Source organism: Corylus avellana, chromosome ca5 (assembly GCF_901000735.1).
Source record: "Corylus avellana chromosome ca5, CavTom2PMs-1.0".
Taxonomy (NCBI): Eukaryota; Viridiplantae; Streptophyta; class Magnoliopsida; order Fagales; family Betulaceae; genus Corylus; species Corylus avellana.
Window position 1 is genome coordinate 31,418,008 of NC_081545.1, and position 12,433 is coordinate 31,430,440.

The 12,433-nt window shown below is 34.6% G+C and overlaps 3 protein-coding genes across 4 annotated transcripts; all 3 read right to left on the minus strand.

The window, feature by feature from the left end:
* Positions 1 to 1,976: 1,976 nt before the first annotated feature.
* LOC132182599 (PI-PLC X domain-containing protein At5g67130-like) lies at positions 1,977 to 5,938 on the minus strand. The gene is made up of 8 exons (XM_059595888.1): positions 5,671 to 5,938; positions 5,436 to 5,558; positions 4,896 to 5,033; positions 4,693 to 4,791; positions 4,279 to 4,582; positions 3,305 to 3,528; positions 3,127 to 3,213; positions 1,977 to 2,449 (listed from the first exon to the last, which is right to left on the minus strand). Exons 1-8 carry the CDS (start codon positions 5,752 to 5,754, stop codon positions 2,417 to 2,419), a joined length of 1,092 nt encoding a protein of 363 aa, XP_059451871.1. The 5' UTR covers positions 5,755 to 5,938; the 3' UTR covers positions 1,977 to 2,416.
* An 898-nt stretch (positions 5,939 to 6,836) lies between these two features.
* On the minus strand, positions 6,837 to 9,591 carry LOC132182549 (PI-PLC X domain-containing protein At5g67130-like). 2 transcript variants are annotated; one of them, XM_059595828.1, is made up of 8 exons: positions 9,463 to 9,591; positions 9,237 to 9,359; positions 8,889 to 9,026; positions 8,685 to 8,783; positions 8,279 to 8,582; positions 7,905 to 8,128; positions 7,730 to 7,816; positions 6,837 to 7,124 (listed from the first exon to the last, which is right to left on the minus strand). In XM_059595828.1, exons 1-8 carry the CDS (start codon positions 9,544 to 9,546, stop codon positions 7,110 to 7,112), a joined length of 1,074 nt encoding a protein of 357 aa, XP_059451811.1. In that variant the 5' UTR covers positions 9,547 to 9,591; the 3' UTR covers positions 6,837 to 7,109. The 2 variants fall into 2 exon arrangements, with proteins under 2 accessions (XP_059451811.1, XP_059451812.1); XM_059595829.1 differs by having other exon boundaries at positions 9,237 to 9,337; positions 9,463 to 9,505.
* Positions 9,592 to 10,727: 1,136 nt separating this feature from the next.
* LOC132183432 (uncharacterized) lies at positions 10,728 to 11,435 on the minus strand. Its single transcript, XM_059596868.1, has 3 exons — positions 11,349 to 11,435; positions 11,175 to 11,263; positions 10,728 to 11,072 (listed from the first exon to the last, which is right to left on the minus strand). Exons 1-3 carry the CDS (start codon positions 11,370 to 11,372, stop codon positions 10,925 to 10,927), a joined length of 261 nt encoding a protein of 86 aa, XP_059452851.1. The 5' UTR covers positions 11,373 to 11,435; the 3' UTR covers positions 10,728 to 10,924.
* Between the last annotated feature and the right edge of the window lie 998 nt (positions 11,436 to 12,433).

Sequence of the window (12,433 nt, forward strand, 5' to 3'; positions counted from 1 at the left end):
TTTTGGGCTCACTTTAAACATTTTTTTTGCTCATTTTAAACGGTTTTTTTTTTTTTTTTTTTTTTGTTCATGGCCATTTTAGCATTAAAAATTGTTATATATCAAAATCTTGTTGGCCACCTTCTACAAATCTACACATCATATAATATACAAATAAAATTACAACAAAATCATCACTTCACTTGTAGTCTTATACATAAACTCAAACAAGTTCATAAACTCACACATAGAAATAAAATAAAACACAAACAAGTTCATAAACTCACAAGCAACCAAAAGAACCAACATGGTTGAACTTGAAGCTTGAGGCCCATTTCAATCAACCAAAAAAAGTTCATAAACTCATGACTTATATATATATATTATTTTAAAAAAAGCGGTTAGCGGATTTTCAAAACCCACTAATCGCTAACCGCAACTGTCTAGGCAGTTAGCGGTTTTTACTAACCGCTTTCAAAGCGGTTAGGCAGTTTTAAATTTCAACCGAGATTCGAGACCAACAGAAAGCAACAAGAGTTTGGCTTGGAATCATAGTAAAGGCTTTGAAATTCTTTTTAATGAAAAAAACACAAAACTTGCAGGCCTAGGAGCACTACTCGTCCAAATTTCGGAAATAAATTTTTACTAATTTTTTAAACTTTAGTAATGTGCCATTTTTAGTAACGTGTCAAATTGATTAACACGTTTAGTACTAAACTTTAGTGATGTGTCAATTTCTGACATGTTACTAATAGAAATTTAGTAACATCCAAATTAGTAACACGCCGCACACATGTTATTAATGTGTCATTACTGGTCACAAGATTTTTTGTAGTGAGCTAGGTGTCGTCTTTTGATATGTTGCAATACTGATCGAGTGTGACCTTTAAGTTGCGTCCTGTAGCTAATGAAGTACACTTTCTGCTAAATATCGCCTGTTGGGAGGTACGTACACTCCTAGCGGATTAATGACACTGAATTTCTTATTTCCTAGTAAGTTACGATTGTTACCAGATTAATGACAGGTTAAGGGTATCACCTAATTCCTTGCTAGGAATAACGAGACATTTGGTATGTTGGAAGGGTAATATCATATATGTCGTGCTTCCCTTAGCAATATGAGTAGCTAGTATATGTCGTGCTTCCCTTAGCAATATGAGTAGCTAGCTAATAGGCTTGCTTGGCCTACTAGAGTTCGGAATTTAGGCCCACCACCCGACCCAAGTTTACACTTTACATTCTCATATGGAGATTGGTCGGGTTACATTGCAATAACAATTGTAATTGTGCAAAATAGAATTACTACGACGAAGTAATAGTCCTAAATAACAATCCCAAATGACGTGTATATAAATATGTTGCTGCCAGCTGCAATAATCACTATATATATATAATCGGAATAAGTAGATATTGTTTTGTGTGCACTGCACGTGCATTCATGCAAGCACCTCATCCAATTGTTTTTTGAGGTGGACTAGGGGAGGATTACCTGTTGCGTAGCTTATTATTATCCTTTTATTCTTTTCTGATAAACAAACCAAAGCATAGGTATCTTAGATTCTTAAGACCGTCCTTCTTGGGCAGTTTAACTTTGACTGCCAATAACATTGAAAGATTAATTATAGCATTAATGCAATGAATTATCACTGGATGAATCTGCCTTACATGCTGTTATTTTACGGATCCAGCTTATATGCTGTATGCTGTAGTTTAATCAACGGTTAAGATTAAATTTCACAAAATGTCTCTTCATTTTCTCTCTTATTAGAAGCTTCTAAAAGTAAATAAATTTTAAAATTCAATATTGATCGTTGATTAAATTACAGTATAGATACTGTTATTAAAATAACAGTATTTAAGACAGATTCCACAATATTAAATGAATAAAGAACTTTGATAAAACTACATACCAACACCTATAATTAGTAAAATAATGATATATTGCAAGAGCAATCCCGAGTTGGATCCATGTACCCAACATTAAGCATGGGCTACTAAGCCTACTATGGATCCCCATGGGCCAATTTTCTATCCAATCTGGGCCAAGACATAATAACTATACCCATACATGGAAAGAGTTAACATTCACACGAAAAAAACTAGGAAAAAAAAAATCTAAGAAATTTTCAAACGTATAGTAAACAGTTGAATGGGCTTTGAAATATGAACAGTGATTGCTACCTTTTGCCCTATCTGCATTTTGTGTATCATCCAAGACTCCGAGTTACTTTTGTTACTTTATTTGCTTCCTGTAAATAATTTCTTACATTTTTTAGGTCACAAAATAGAGTTGATATTTCATTGCTGCTTTGAAATTGAATAATTTATTTCTTTATTTTTTACAATTATATAGGATTGAATATTGTGTTGAGCTACGTAATTGGGGTAAGGGATAGGTTTTACTGTACGAAGTGTTAATTTTCAGGGAGTGCCAAGCTCATGGAGTGCAAGCTTCTGAAGATGATCCAGGCTGCAAAATAAAGGAAATCAAAATGGTTAGAATTTCCCCCCATGAGGATTAAAGTTAGGAAAATGTTTGGGGTATTTAATTTCTTTACAAATCAGTGCAAAAGTCTATATATATAGTACTGCTATGTCAGCCACAATTAAACTTAATTATTTAGTAGCTGACGTGGTAAGTGTCACGTAGGTTTATAAACTGAAATTATTATGTCAGCCACAATTAAATTTAATTATTTAGTGGCTAGTGTTGTAAATGCCAAGTGAATTAACACTTCAATTTGTAAAAAACTTGTACTATCTTTATTAACGAATAATTTTATTTTTCACACTCATTTTATTACACACTAGTTGACATGGCATGAGTTAAATGGACACTTAAAAAAAACAAAAATTTCTACCTTTATTTAGCTTATGCCACGTCAGTTATGTGTGGTGTGATAAAATGGGTGCCAGCTCTATATTCTATCTCAAAAGTCCAACATAAAAAGTTGCCAATCTGATGGGCTCTGAACAAGAAGTAGGGTTCAGCCTGTGTGCGGACGACCCAAACCATGGCAAAACTATTTTCATGGGGCAAGCTGGGCTGCTCTTAGGACAGCCCGGCCTATGGTAAAAAAAAGATATGTTAAAAACATTTTTTTTTTTAAAAAAAAAGTAGTAAAAATGGCAAATAGTAGATCATACCACACATGCATGGACATCATCACAGCCACACAAGAGCTCCCCATTGAGAGTGTCGACGGCTTGAAATGATCCACCTCCCTCACTCCTCTGCATTAAATTACCAAAAATAAAAAATAAAATAAAATAATGCTCCTGCTAAAATAGAATGAATGAAACAAGGGTGGGAATTTAAAGGTACCTTGTAAAAATCGACGGCGACAAAGTTAGCCCACCGGTTGCCGGCAGCACCAAAACAAGTATGGAGCATGTTGATGAGATCCGCCGAGTTTTGTTCACATGCTGTTATCTTAAAGGGAATGGATGCAAAATAATTCACCAACACCAAAGACTTGGTTTTGTCATTAAGGGGTGATGATTCTGCCCTGTTTGGACACTTCCCCCCCTGCATTCCACCATCTCCATCTGCAAATTTTAGGTTTCGGAATAAGTAAATGGCACATTCATTGATTAAAAAAAAAAAAAAAAAATTAAGGACTTTTGGGTCATACCCAATTATTCGAATGTATAGACTTTACACGGCAACCATTTATTACTTATAAAATGGACCTTTTAATGTGAGTTCAATAAATGAATTAGGGTATTATTTGAGGGGTATTATTGTCTTTTTAGTTTTTGAGAAAACAAAAATACTCTTTTAATATAACTAACTGAATATTCTCTAGATTCTAATTCATAAAAGAGTAACTTAATTGGCTATGATCATGTTTCATCAAAGCAGAGGTCACTATCCCCTTTTTGTGCGGACATGTAAAATAAATAAATGAATTAGGATCCTCACCAACCAACTAGAGAAAGAAATGTGAACCCCACTTATTTTGGGTAGCTTGAGATGCGAAACTTACCTATTCTAATAGAAAGGTCCTGCAGTCTCTTTGTATGTGTAATCCAAACACCCTAGTTATAGGGGACCCTAATACAATTCATGTACATTAAATAATTCAATAAGTACTAGAGATCGAGCAAGACCGACCCAAGCCCCTCTCCTCAAAAGAAAAAAAGGAAGTTTAAAAAATCCTTTAATATAGTTAATTAGCTAGGGTCTTATTTATTTATTTTTAAAACTTTCTTATGATGATCTGCATTAGAAAAATTACATGACGATGCAAGAAGATAAAAATAAATTACAAAAAATAAATAATGAACGCTTCTTACACTGATTTTCAACCATGTAGTTCCACTGGTATGCAATGCCTTCACTTTGTTCTTTAGACCTAATCGAAGTGAAAACAAGTAGCCTTTGGTTATTAGCAACCATGTCCTTGACAAGTGGCCAATCTTGACCATTTTTGGGCATGTTCGTCACCGGAAACCAGAATTTCATCAACCCGGCATCGGTGAAGACCTTTGTCAGTCCATTGGGGGCTTGAACATAGTCTTCTAAGATCAATGTGACGATTTCTGCTGGGTTTGTTGATAAAAAAGCTTCAATTTCCTTTAGTGTGTCTATAGCCGGTTCCTATTATATACGCCATATCACATAGAATATTCTGTTATCTAATTGCAAGAATATATGTGATGCCACTTTTTAGTTCAATAAGTTATTTAGTGGGGATAAAATGCACGTACAAATGCAGTTAAGTCGTAGCATTTTCCTCCGAAAGAATGGCACAACCATACATCTCCCTCAAAATCATACGTGTCGAGCATTAAGCTGCGAACTCCATTCTGCAGATGAAGAATGTGCTTGTTTGGCAGTTTCAAAGGTAAATCAACAAGAAAAAAAGAAGAAGATTTGCACAAAATATCAGCACTTGCATAAGAGATCGTACGTTTAGTTGTTGAGTGACATTATCTTCTTGATTTGTAACGGTACCCCGAGGAAGCCCCGTGTGAGATGGCTCTCCTTCGATTGCATAAGCATTATGGGTTGTCAAGAACGCATATTTATTGAAGGGAAGAGAGTTATTCTGTTCACAAGAAAAAAGGAATTTGTGAGAAAGTAGTCTTAATTATTTGCTAGCTACTCACAAATAATTTTCATGTTATATAACAAGAAAAGAAAGTCAAAAAGTAAAATTTTCATGTTCATTGATTGGATAGAAAGTAAAAAGTTGCGAAGAAAAAATTGATGAACAGTCCTACCCAATGGATCCTTTCATAATATTAGCCAAGAATCTTTTTACCCTTTACCCCAGAAGCCAAGGAAGGTGTATTTTAATTCACTATATATGTGGGAAGGATAAATGGAGAAGATAAGGATTTGAGAGGCTATTAAATCAAAACTTTGTTGGGTTGAAAAATTCTAATAAGATGACGTGTGTGTGTGTGTGTGTGTGAGAGAGAGAGAGAGAGAAAAAGGATTAGATTACCAGGAGCTTGAATGGGTTTGTAGTGGTTGATCTAACACATCTAGAGCCTGAAAATCCTTGAGGGCAAGAGAAACAATAGAGTCCAACTTGGCAATCTCCATCTGATGAGCATGGATCAAGTAGCTACACATTGAAACTAGTGGTCAGGAGCTTCACAGTTACAGCTAAAAACCATAAGAAAAGTATATATATATGGTAATATATATGACCGAAAAAATTCAAAGGACAAACGAACTTTGCATTCTCCATTGGAGCAAGCTGTGGCAACGCTGAAAAACACTGAAGCTGTGATCAAAAGGAAGTTCTGCCGAAGACCCATTTGCCAGAAGTAGAAAAATGCTCTAATAATACAAAGGTATGCCGTATGCGTATATGATGATGTCCCTTGACAGAACAACAACAAAATAATATGGGTTTCCTCAGCTTAGGCTGAGAAATCAAAGGAAATTCGACTAAACTTTCATGAGGAACAGACAGAAAGGTACTTGCAGCATAGAATATGCCCACAAACAAGAAAAAAAGGGGTTCGCTATCCAACCAAGAAAAAGGCATTTTGTGCAAGTAAATTTGAAGGTGATGTTTGATGACCCTTTTTAATTAGTAATTTTGAAGGGACTTCAAAAAAAAAAAATTTAAAACTGAAGCTTGGCAATGTGTTAGCGGGTTGATTGACTTAACCATTAATAATTACTAGCTTTGACTTTTTTTTTTTTTTTTTTTTTTTGAGAAGACTTTTAGAGGATCTTAAGCAAAATTATGCATTTTAGCTTTCCAAAAACTCTTTTTTTTTTTTTTTTTTTAATACAAACTTTAATAAATTTTTTATTTTATTCTCTATTTTTCTTTAAATATTATTATTTTTTTCTTGTTTTCTTAAACCAAGTCGAAATAAGAAGAGAGCAAAAAAAGAACACAAAGACCCATCAACAACCAGAATTTTACAAACGCAAAATCTTGTGTTTGCTAATTTGCGAGCCTAGATATTAACAATGCAACTGATGATTACAAGTGCAGATCCTTTCTATTTCATTCTCGATCTCCACTGTTCACTCATGTTAGGGACGTCGTCGGTTAATCTAACACCTCCTCGTTGGTATATGCCCAGGTATAGCCGTCGCCGTTGGTACACCTCCCTGACTCCCTCCTTTCTTTACCTTTTTTTTAAAATTATTATTTATTAAATAATAAAGAAATTTGATAAAAAAAAAATAAAAAAAAAGAGTAAAAAATAAATACATAGCAACACCTATGAGTAAAATTAAAAATAAGAAAAATAACGATAGATGCCAAGAATTGATATCTCGAGTTGGATCCATGTAGCCAACATGAAGCATGGTCTCTATTATGGATCCCATGGGCTATGGCCTATGGGCCAAGTTTCTCCCAGGCTGTCCCAAGACATAAAAAGAATTAATATTCACATTAATTTATTTATTTTTAAAGTCTAAGAAATTTGCAAACATATAGTAACAGTTGAATGGGCTTTGACACATGAACAATGATTGATATTAAATAGAGCCTTTTCTTTTGTTGTTCAGTTTGCTACCTTTTGCATTACTACTTTTGTAATTGGCATTTCATTGCTGCTTTGACATTTAATAATTAATTGCTTTATTTCGCACTATTCTAGATTTTCACTTCATTTTTTACAGTTTGAAAAGGGGGGCAGGCTCGTCAAGTTGATCCAGCCTGCAAAATAAAGGTAATCAAAATGGTTAGAATTTTCCCTTGTAAAGATTAAAGGGAAGGAAAATGTTTAGACCATTATAATTTTTTACTCAATTTATAAGAGATTTATAGTAAAACTATAGTACTCTTAAGGGTAGCTCAATTGGCTGTGAACCATAATTCATGAAGCAGAAGTCATTAGTTCGAATCCCTTCTCTCATTTTTCTTGTGTGAACATGTAAAAAAATAAAAAATAAATAAAATTATGTTTTTATTTATGGTGATAAAAGCAATTGGGCTTAGCTAACTAGTTGTATCTCAAAAGTCCAGAGAAGTTAACAAGTTGCCAATTTGGTGGGCTCTCAACAGAAATTGGGATTCAGCCCGTGTGCAGACGACCCAAACAATTACAAAAATATTTGCATGGGCCAAACAGAGCTTTTCTAGGATAGCCCAACCTATGATAGGAGTAGATCTGAACTGGGCTTAAAGTTTCAATGTGGAGCTTCAGAAAACCCATGATGATTTTCATCAGCAAATAAAAAAAAAGTGAATATGCCAATTTACCCTTAAATTAACCATTGTTAAAAAGAAAAATAGTAAAAATGGCAAACTGTAGATCTTACCGCACATGAATGGACATCATCACAACCACACAAGAGCTCCCCATTGAGAGTGTCCACAGCTTGAAATGCTCCACCTCCCTCACTCCTCTGCATTAAAATTACCAAAATGAAGAACCCAAACATATGCTCCTCCTAAAGTAGAATGAATGAAAAAAGAGATGAAATTTGAAGGTACCTTGTAAAAATCAACGGCAACAAAGTTAGCCCACCGGTTGCCGGCCGCTCCAAAACAAGTATGGAGCATGTTAATGAGATCCGCCGAGTTATGTTCACATGCTGTTATCTTAAAGGGGATAGATGAAAAATGATTCACCAACACCAGAGGCTTAGTTTTGTCATTAAGGGGTGATGATTCTGCCCTGTTTGGACACTTTCCCCCCTGCATTCCACCATCTCCATCTGCAAATTTTAGGTTTCGGATAAAGAAAAACACATTCTTTAGCAAAATCTCTTGAGTTAAATCCTTAGTTCCAATATCCCTATTGGAAAGAATATGTATTAATTAGAAAAATTACAGGACGATGCAAGGAGATAAATATAAATTCTTACACTGATTTTCAACCATGTAATTCCACTGGTATGCAATGCCTTCACTTTGTTCTTTAGACCTGATTGAAGTGAAAACAAGTAGCCTTTGGTTATTAGCAACCATGTCCGTGACAAGTGGCCAATCTTCACCATTTTTGGGCATGTTCGTCACCGGAAACCAGAATTTCATCAACCCGGCATCGGTGAAGACCTTTGTCAGTCCATTAGGGGCTTGAACATAGTCTTCTAAGATCACTGTGACTATTTCTGCTGGGTTTGCTGATAAGAAAGCTTCAATTTCCTTTAGTGTGCCTATAGCCGGTTCCTATTATTGCAAGAATATATGTGATGCCACTTTTTAGTTTCTTTAATTTTTTTTTTTTTTTTTGGTTCCAAAGGCATATATAGTTCAATAAAATGCACATACAAATGCAGTGTGGTCATAGCATTTTCCTCCGGAAGAATGGCACAACCATACATCTCCTTCAAAATCATAGGTATCGAGCATTAACCCGCGAACTCCATTCTGCAGGAGAGTGCTTGTTTGGCAGTTCAAAAAGTAAATTAATCAAACAAGAACAAAAAAAAGAAGCTTTGCACAAAATATCTACATTTGCATAAAAGATCGTACATTTAGCTGTTGAGTGACATTATCTTCTTGATTTGTAAAGGTAATACGAGGAACCCCCGTGTGAGATGGCTCTCCTTCGATAGCATAAGCATTATGGGTTGTCAAGAATGCATATTTATTGAAGGGAAGAGAGGTATTCTGTTCACAAGAAAACAGGAATTTCTGAGTGTACTATTTGGAGCATATAACGATTGAAAAAGTAGCCTTGTATGCCCGATCAGAAGAAAAAACAATGGTAGTTTTCTTTATTTTTTATTATAATTATAATTATTATTATTATTCTGGGTCGTGATTAGGAAAGTATAAGATGAATTGTTCTGGGTGTGTGAGAGAGAAGGATTAGATTACCAGGAGCTTGAATTGGTTTGTAGTGGTTGATCTAACACATCTAGAGCCTGAAAATGCTTGAGGGCAAGAGAAACAATAGAATCCAGCGTGGCAATCTCCATCTGATAAGCATGGATCAAGTGGCTACACATTGAAATTAGTGAGGAGCTTCACAGTTGCAGCTAAAAACCATAAGAATACTATATATATATATATAAGAGCCTAAAAATTCAAAGGACAAACGAACCCTGCATTCTCCAATGGAGGAAGCTGTGGCAACGCTGCAAAATACTGAAGCTGTGATCAAAAGCAACTTCTGCCGAAGACCCATTTGGCAGGAGTAGAAAAATACTCCAAGAACAAAGCTATGCGTATAAGATGGATGATGTCCCTTGACAGAACAACAACAAAACAATATGGGCTAGCTTCCTCAGTTTTGGCTGAGAAATCATAGGAAACTCGACAGAACCTTCGTGAGGAACAGACAGAAAAGCACTTGCAGCATAGAATATGCATATGCTCAGAAGCAACAAAAGACATTGTGTAAGTAAATTTGTAGTTAGGGTGAAGTTTGGGAATGTGTCAACCGGGCAGGACCTGGATAATATCCAGTTAGTTATAGAGCAGGAGTATTTTTGTCTTTTCATTTTTGAGGTGACAAAAATATCTCTCCACCATAATCAACGGGATATTTTTCAGTTCAAATGAAATGGAAAAAATCATAATTCGTGTCAACCCATTGATTGCTTTAATTTGAATTGTCATGCGCCATTAATAATGGTCATAAATGCAAAATTAATATTCATATTCGTAAGGATTTGCAATTAGACCCTCGGGCATATCATCTTCATTTCATTTAAAATTGAGAAGAGCTATTTAGGTAAAAATGTATAAAAATTGGAATAAAAGTGTCTTCATCTTTTAAAATTGAAACAATTTTATCTCACCCTTTTACCTAAATAGCTCTTCTTCATTTCAAAATAGATCCATTTCCTGTATCAAAGCTGGTTATAGCTTTTGGTAGTGAGAAAAAAAAATAAATGGGCTATTGTACCTAACTTCTGTCTAAATTTCTAACCGAAATTTTCAAATATTGTCTCAGTACCGTGCCAATCTTATTATAATATGCATGTGTCACCCATAACAAAAAATATAAAAAATTATTTATTTTTATTTTTAGAAAAACATTAGAGGGTGATTGAGCCACTTCATTTGGCCAAATCAGCCACATCCTAAGGCCATGAGCGTGGTTAGATTATCCCTCTCTAGTCATTGAAAGTGTTTAAGCCATCCTCATTTGTCCATTTAAGAGTGGTTGAAACAACACAACGGCTAGGTAGGGTTTTGACGATCCTATTTGGTCAATTTTTTGTCATTTAGCTATTATTAACATTTTACGACCCCCTTTATACCAAAAAAAAAAAAAAAAAAAAAAAGAAAAAAGAAAAAAAGGAAAGAATATTTGTTTCATATTTTGGCTGTCTAGCTTGCTAAGATTTTGAATTGATCATTTATTCCATTTTTTTCCCTGAAAAGGTTGGCCATGACCCATTCGCCATGGCAATAGAAATATAGAATCCCAAAGAACTAAAATACACACACACAGGGCACCACAAATAGGTATGAAAAATTATGATGATCATCAACTACAAAATCCATGTTTCCCATGGATTAATATAATATAATATATAAATTTTCATGTAATGTGTTCATTTGTCTTCCGAGAAGAAGTGGTTGATGGCAGGCATGATCTCCGGCGGGCGGGTTCGAAGGAACTTGCGGAGCCCATGCTCAGCGTACTTCTCTCCCTCCTCTTTGTTGTCAAGCACTCCCATTTTCCGACGAGATTTGTCCACTCTGCAAATTCCCCCCAAAGATTACACATAAGAAAAAAAAAAAACCTGTTTTTTTTTTTTTTTTGGTTCCCCTTAAAACTTAAATTTAATCTGAATTTCGTACCTGACATCAGGATTGGTGAGTATGTTCCTTACAAGCTGGAAGGTGCACATCCCTGTAACGAATGTCATTGCAGCCAACAGTGGGTACACCTGAATCCACAAAATAAACAACATGTACGAGTCAAATCAAAATTGAGATAGATATAAATATTAGCTAGGCACGATGGGTATTTACCTCTGGCTTCATCCAACGCCCCATTAGGAAGAAAAAAAAAGAAATCTTTCAATGCTCCTTGAATTCGACAAAAAGGTGTGATTTTCTGGGAAGATAATGTAAATTTGGACAAAGAATTTGCATGGATGTGTATATATAGGGGCAGGTGAATTGGAAAATATAGGCAACGTAGGAAGAGACCGAGTAATGAGTACATTACGATGGGCTACATACGACGTTTGATTTACCCAAAACCGGGGGCTACAGCCTCTTGTTTTAATTTAGTTTACGTACTTGGAAGTTTCTATAGTCAGGCAATTGGCTTTGGTCTACCATTTAGAAAGTTGGAACCTTTGACTTTGGAACTTTTGTTTTGTATTCACTATTCCTATTCCATCAAAAGTCAAAACTCATCCAAAATGACAGTTGATGATAAGGATTAACTGATTAAGGATATGTCATTCTTAGCCTGACAATAAAAAACTATTTTTATGAAGCACACCCATAAGCCAGAATTTTCATTTATAGTGGGGAAATTTATAAAATAATTATTAAAAAAAAATGTTAAAATGGCAATTAGAAGATTGTAACTTTTTTTTTTTAATAATTGTATTCAAAATGCATACTCATTTGAAGTTAAGAACCTTAATCTCATTTGAATTGAATGGATTAGTTAGTTATGAGGAGATTAATAACCTAATTATAAAATAAATAACAAAAAAATTAGTAGGAATTTTGAAAATGTTCCATTGTGAAAGAAGGCTACCTTTCCTTGTTTCTCTAAAACTCAACCTATCAAGTCTCCCATAACCCAAGAAAGCATATCCCATTTCTTTGCTTAAAGTACTGTGAACATTCTTATTCTTATACTTCCTTTGTATCAAGGAAAAATGTCTTTTTTTTTTTTTTTGAAAAATGATTTTAGCTGAAAATATTTTTTAGCTCTTGGTTTGTACAAAAAATCAGTGATGACGAGCGACAGCTAGCGGCCTTTTGCGGTGGCTGAGAATGAACTGTGAGAGAAAGTGCGTATGAGGATAAACTCAAACTCGAAATTATCAATTTTTTAAAAGGGACCCGTTGTTTACCCCAATCACATGAATTAA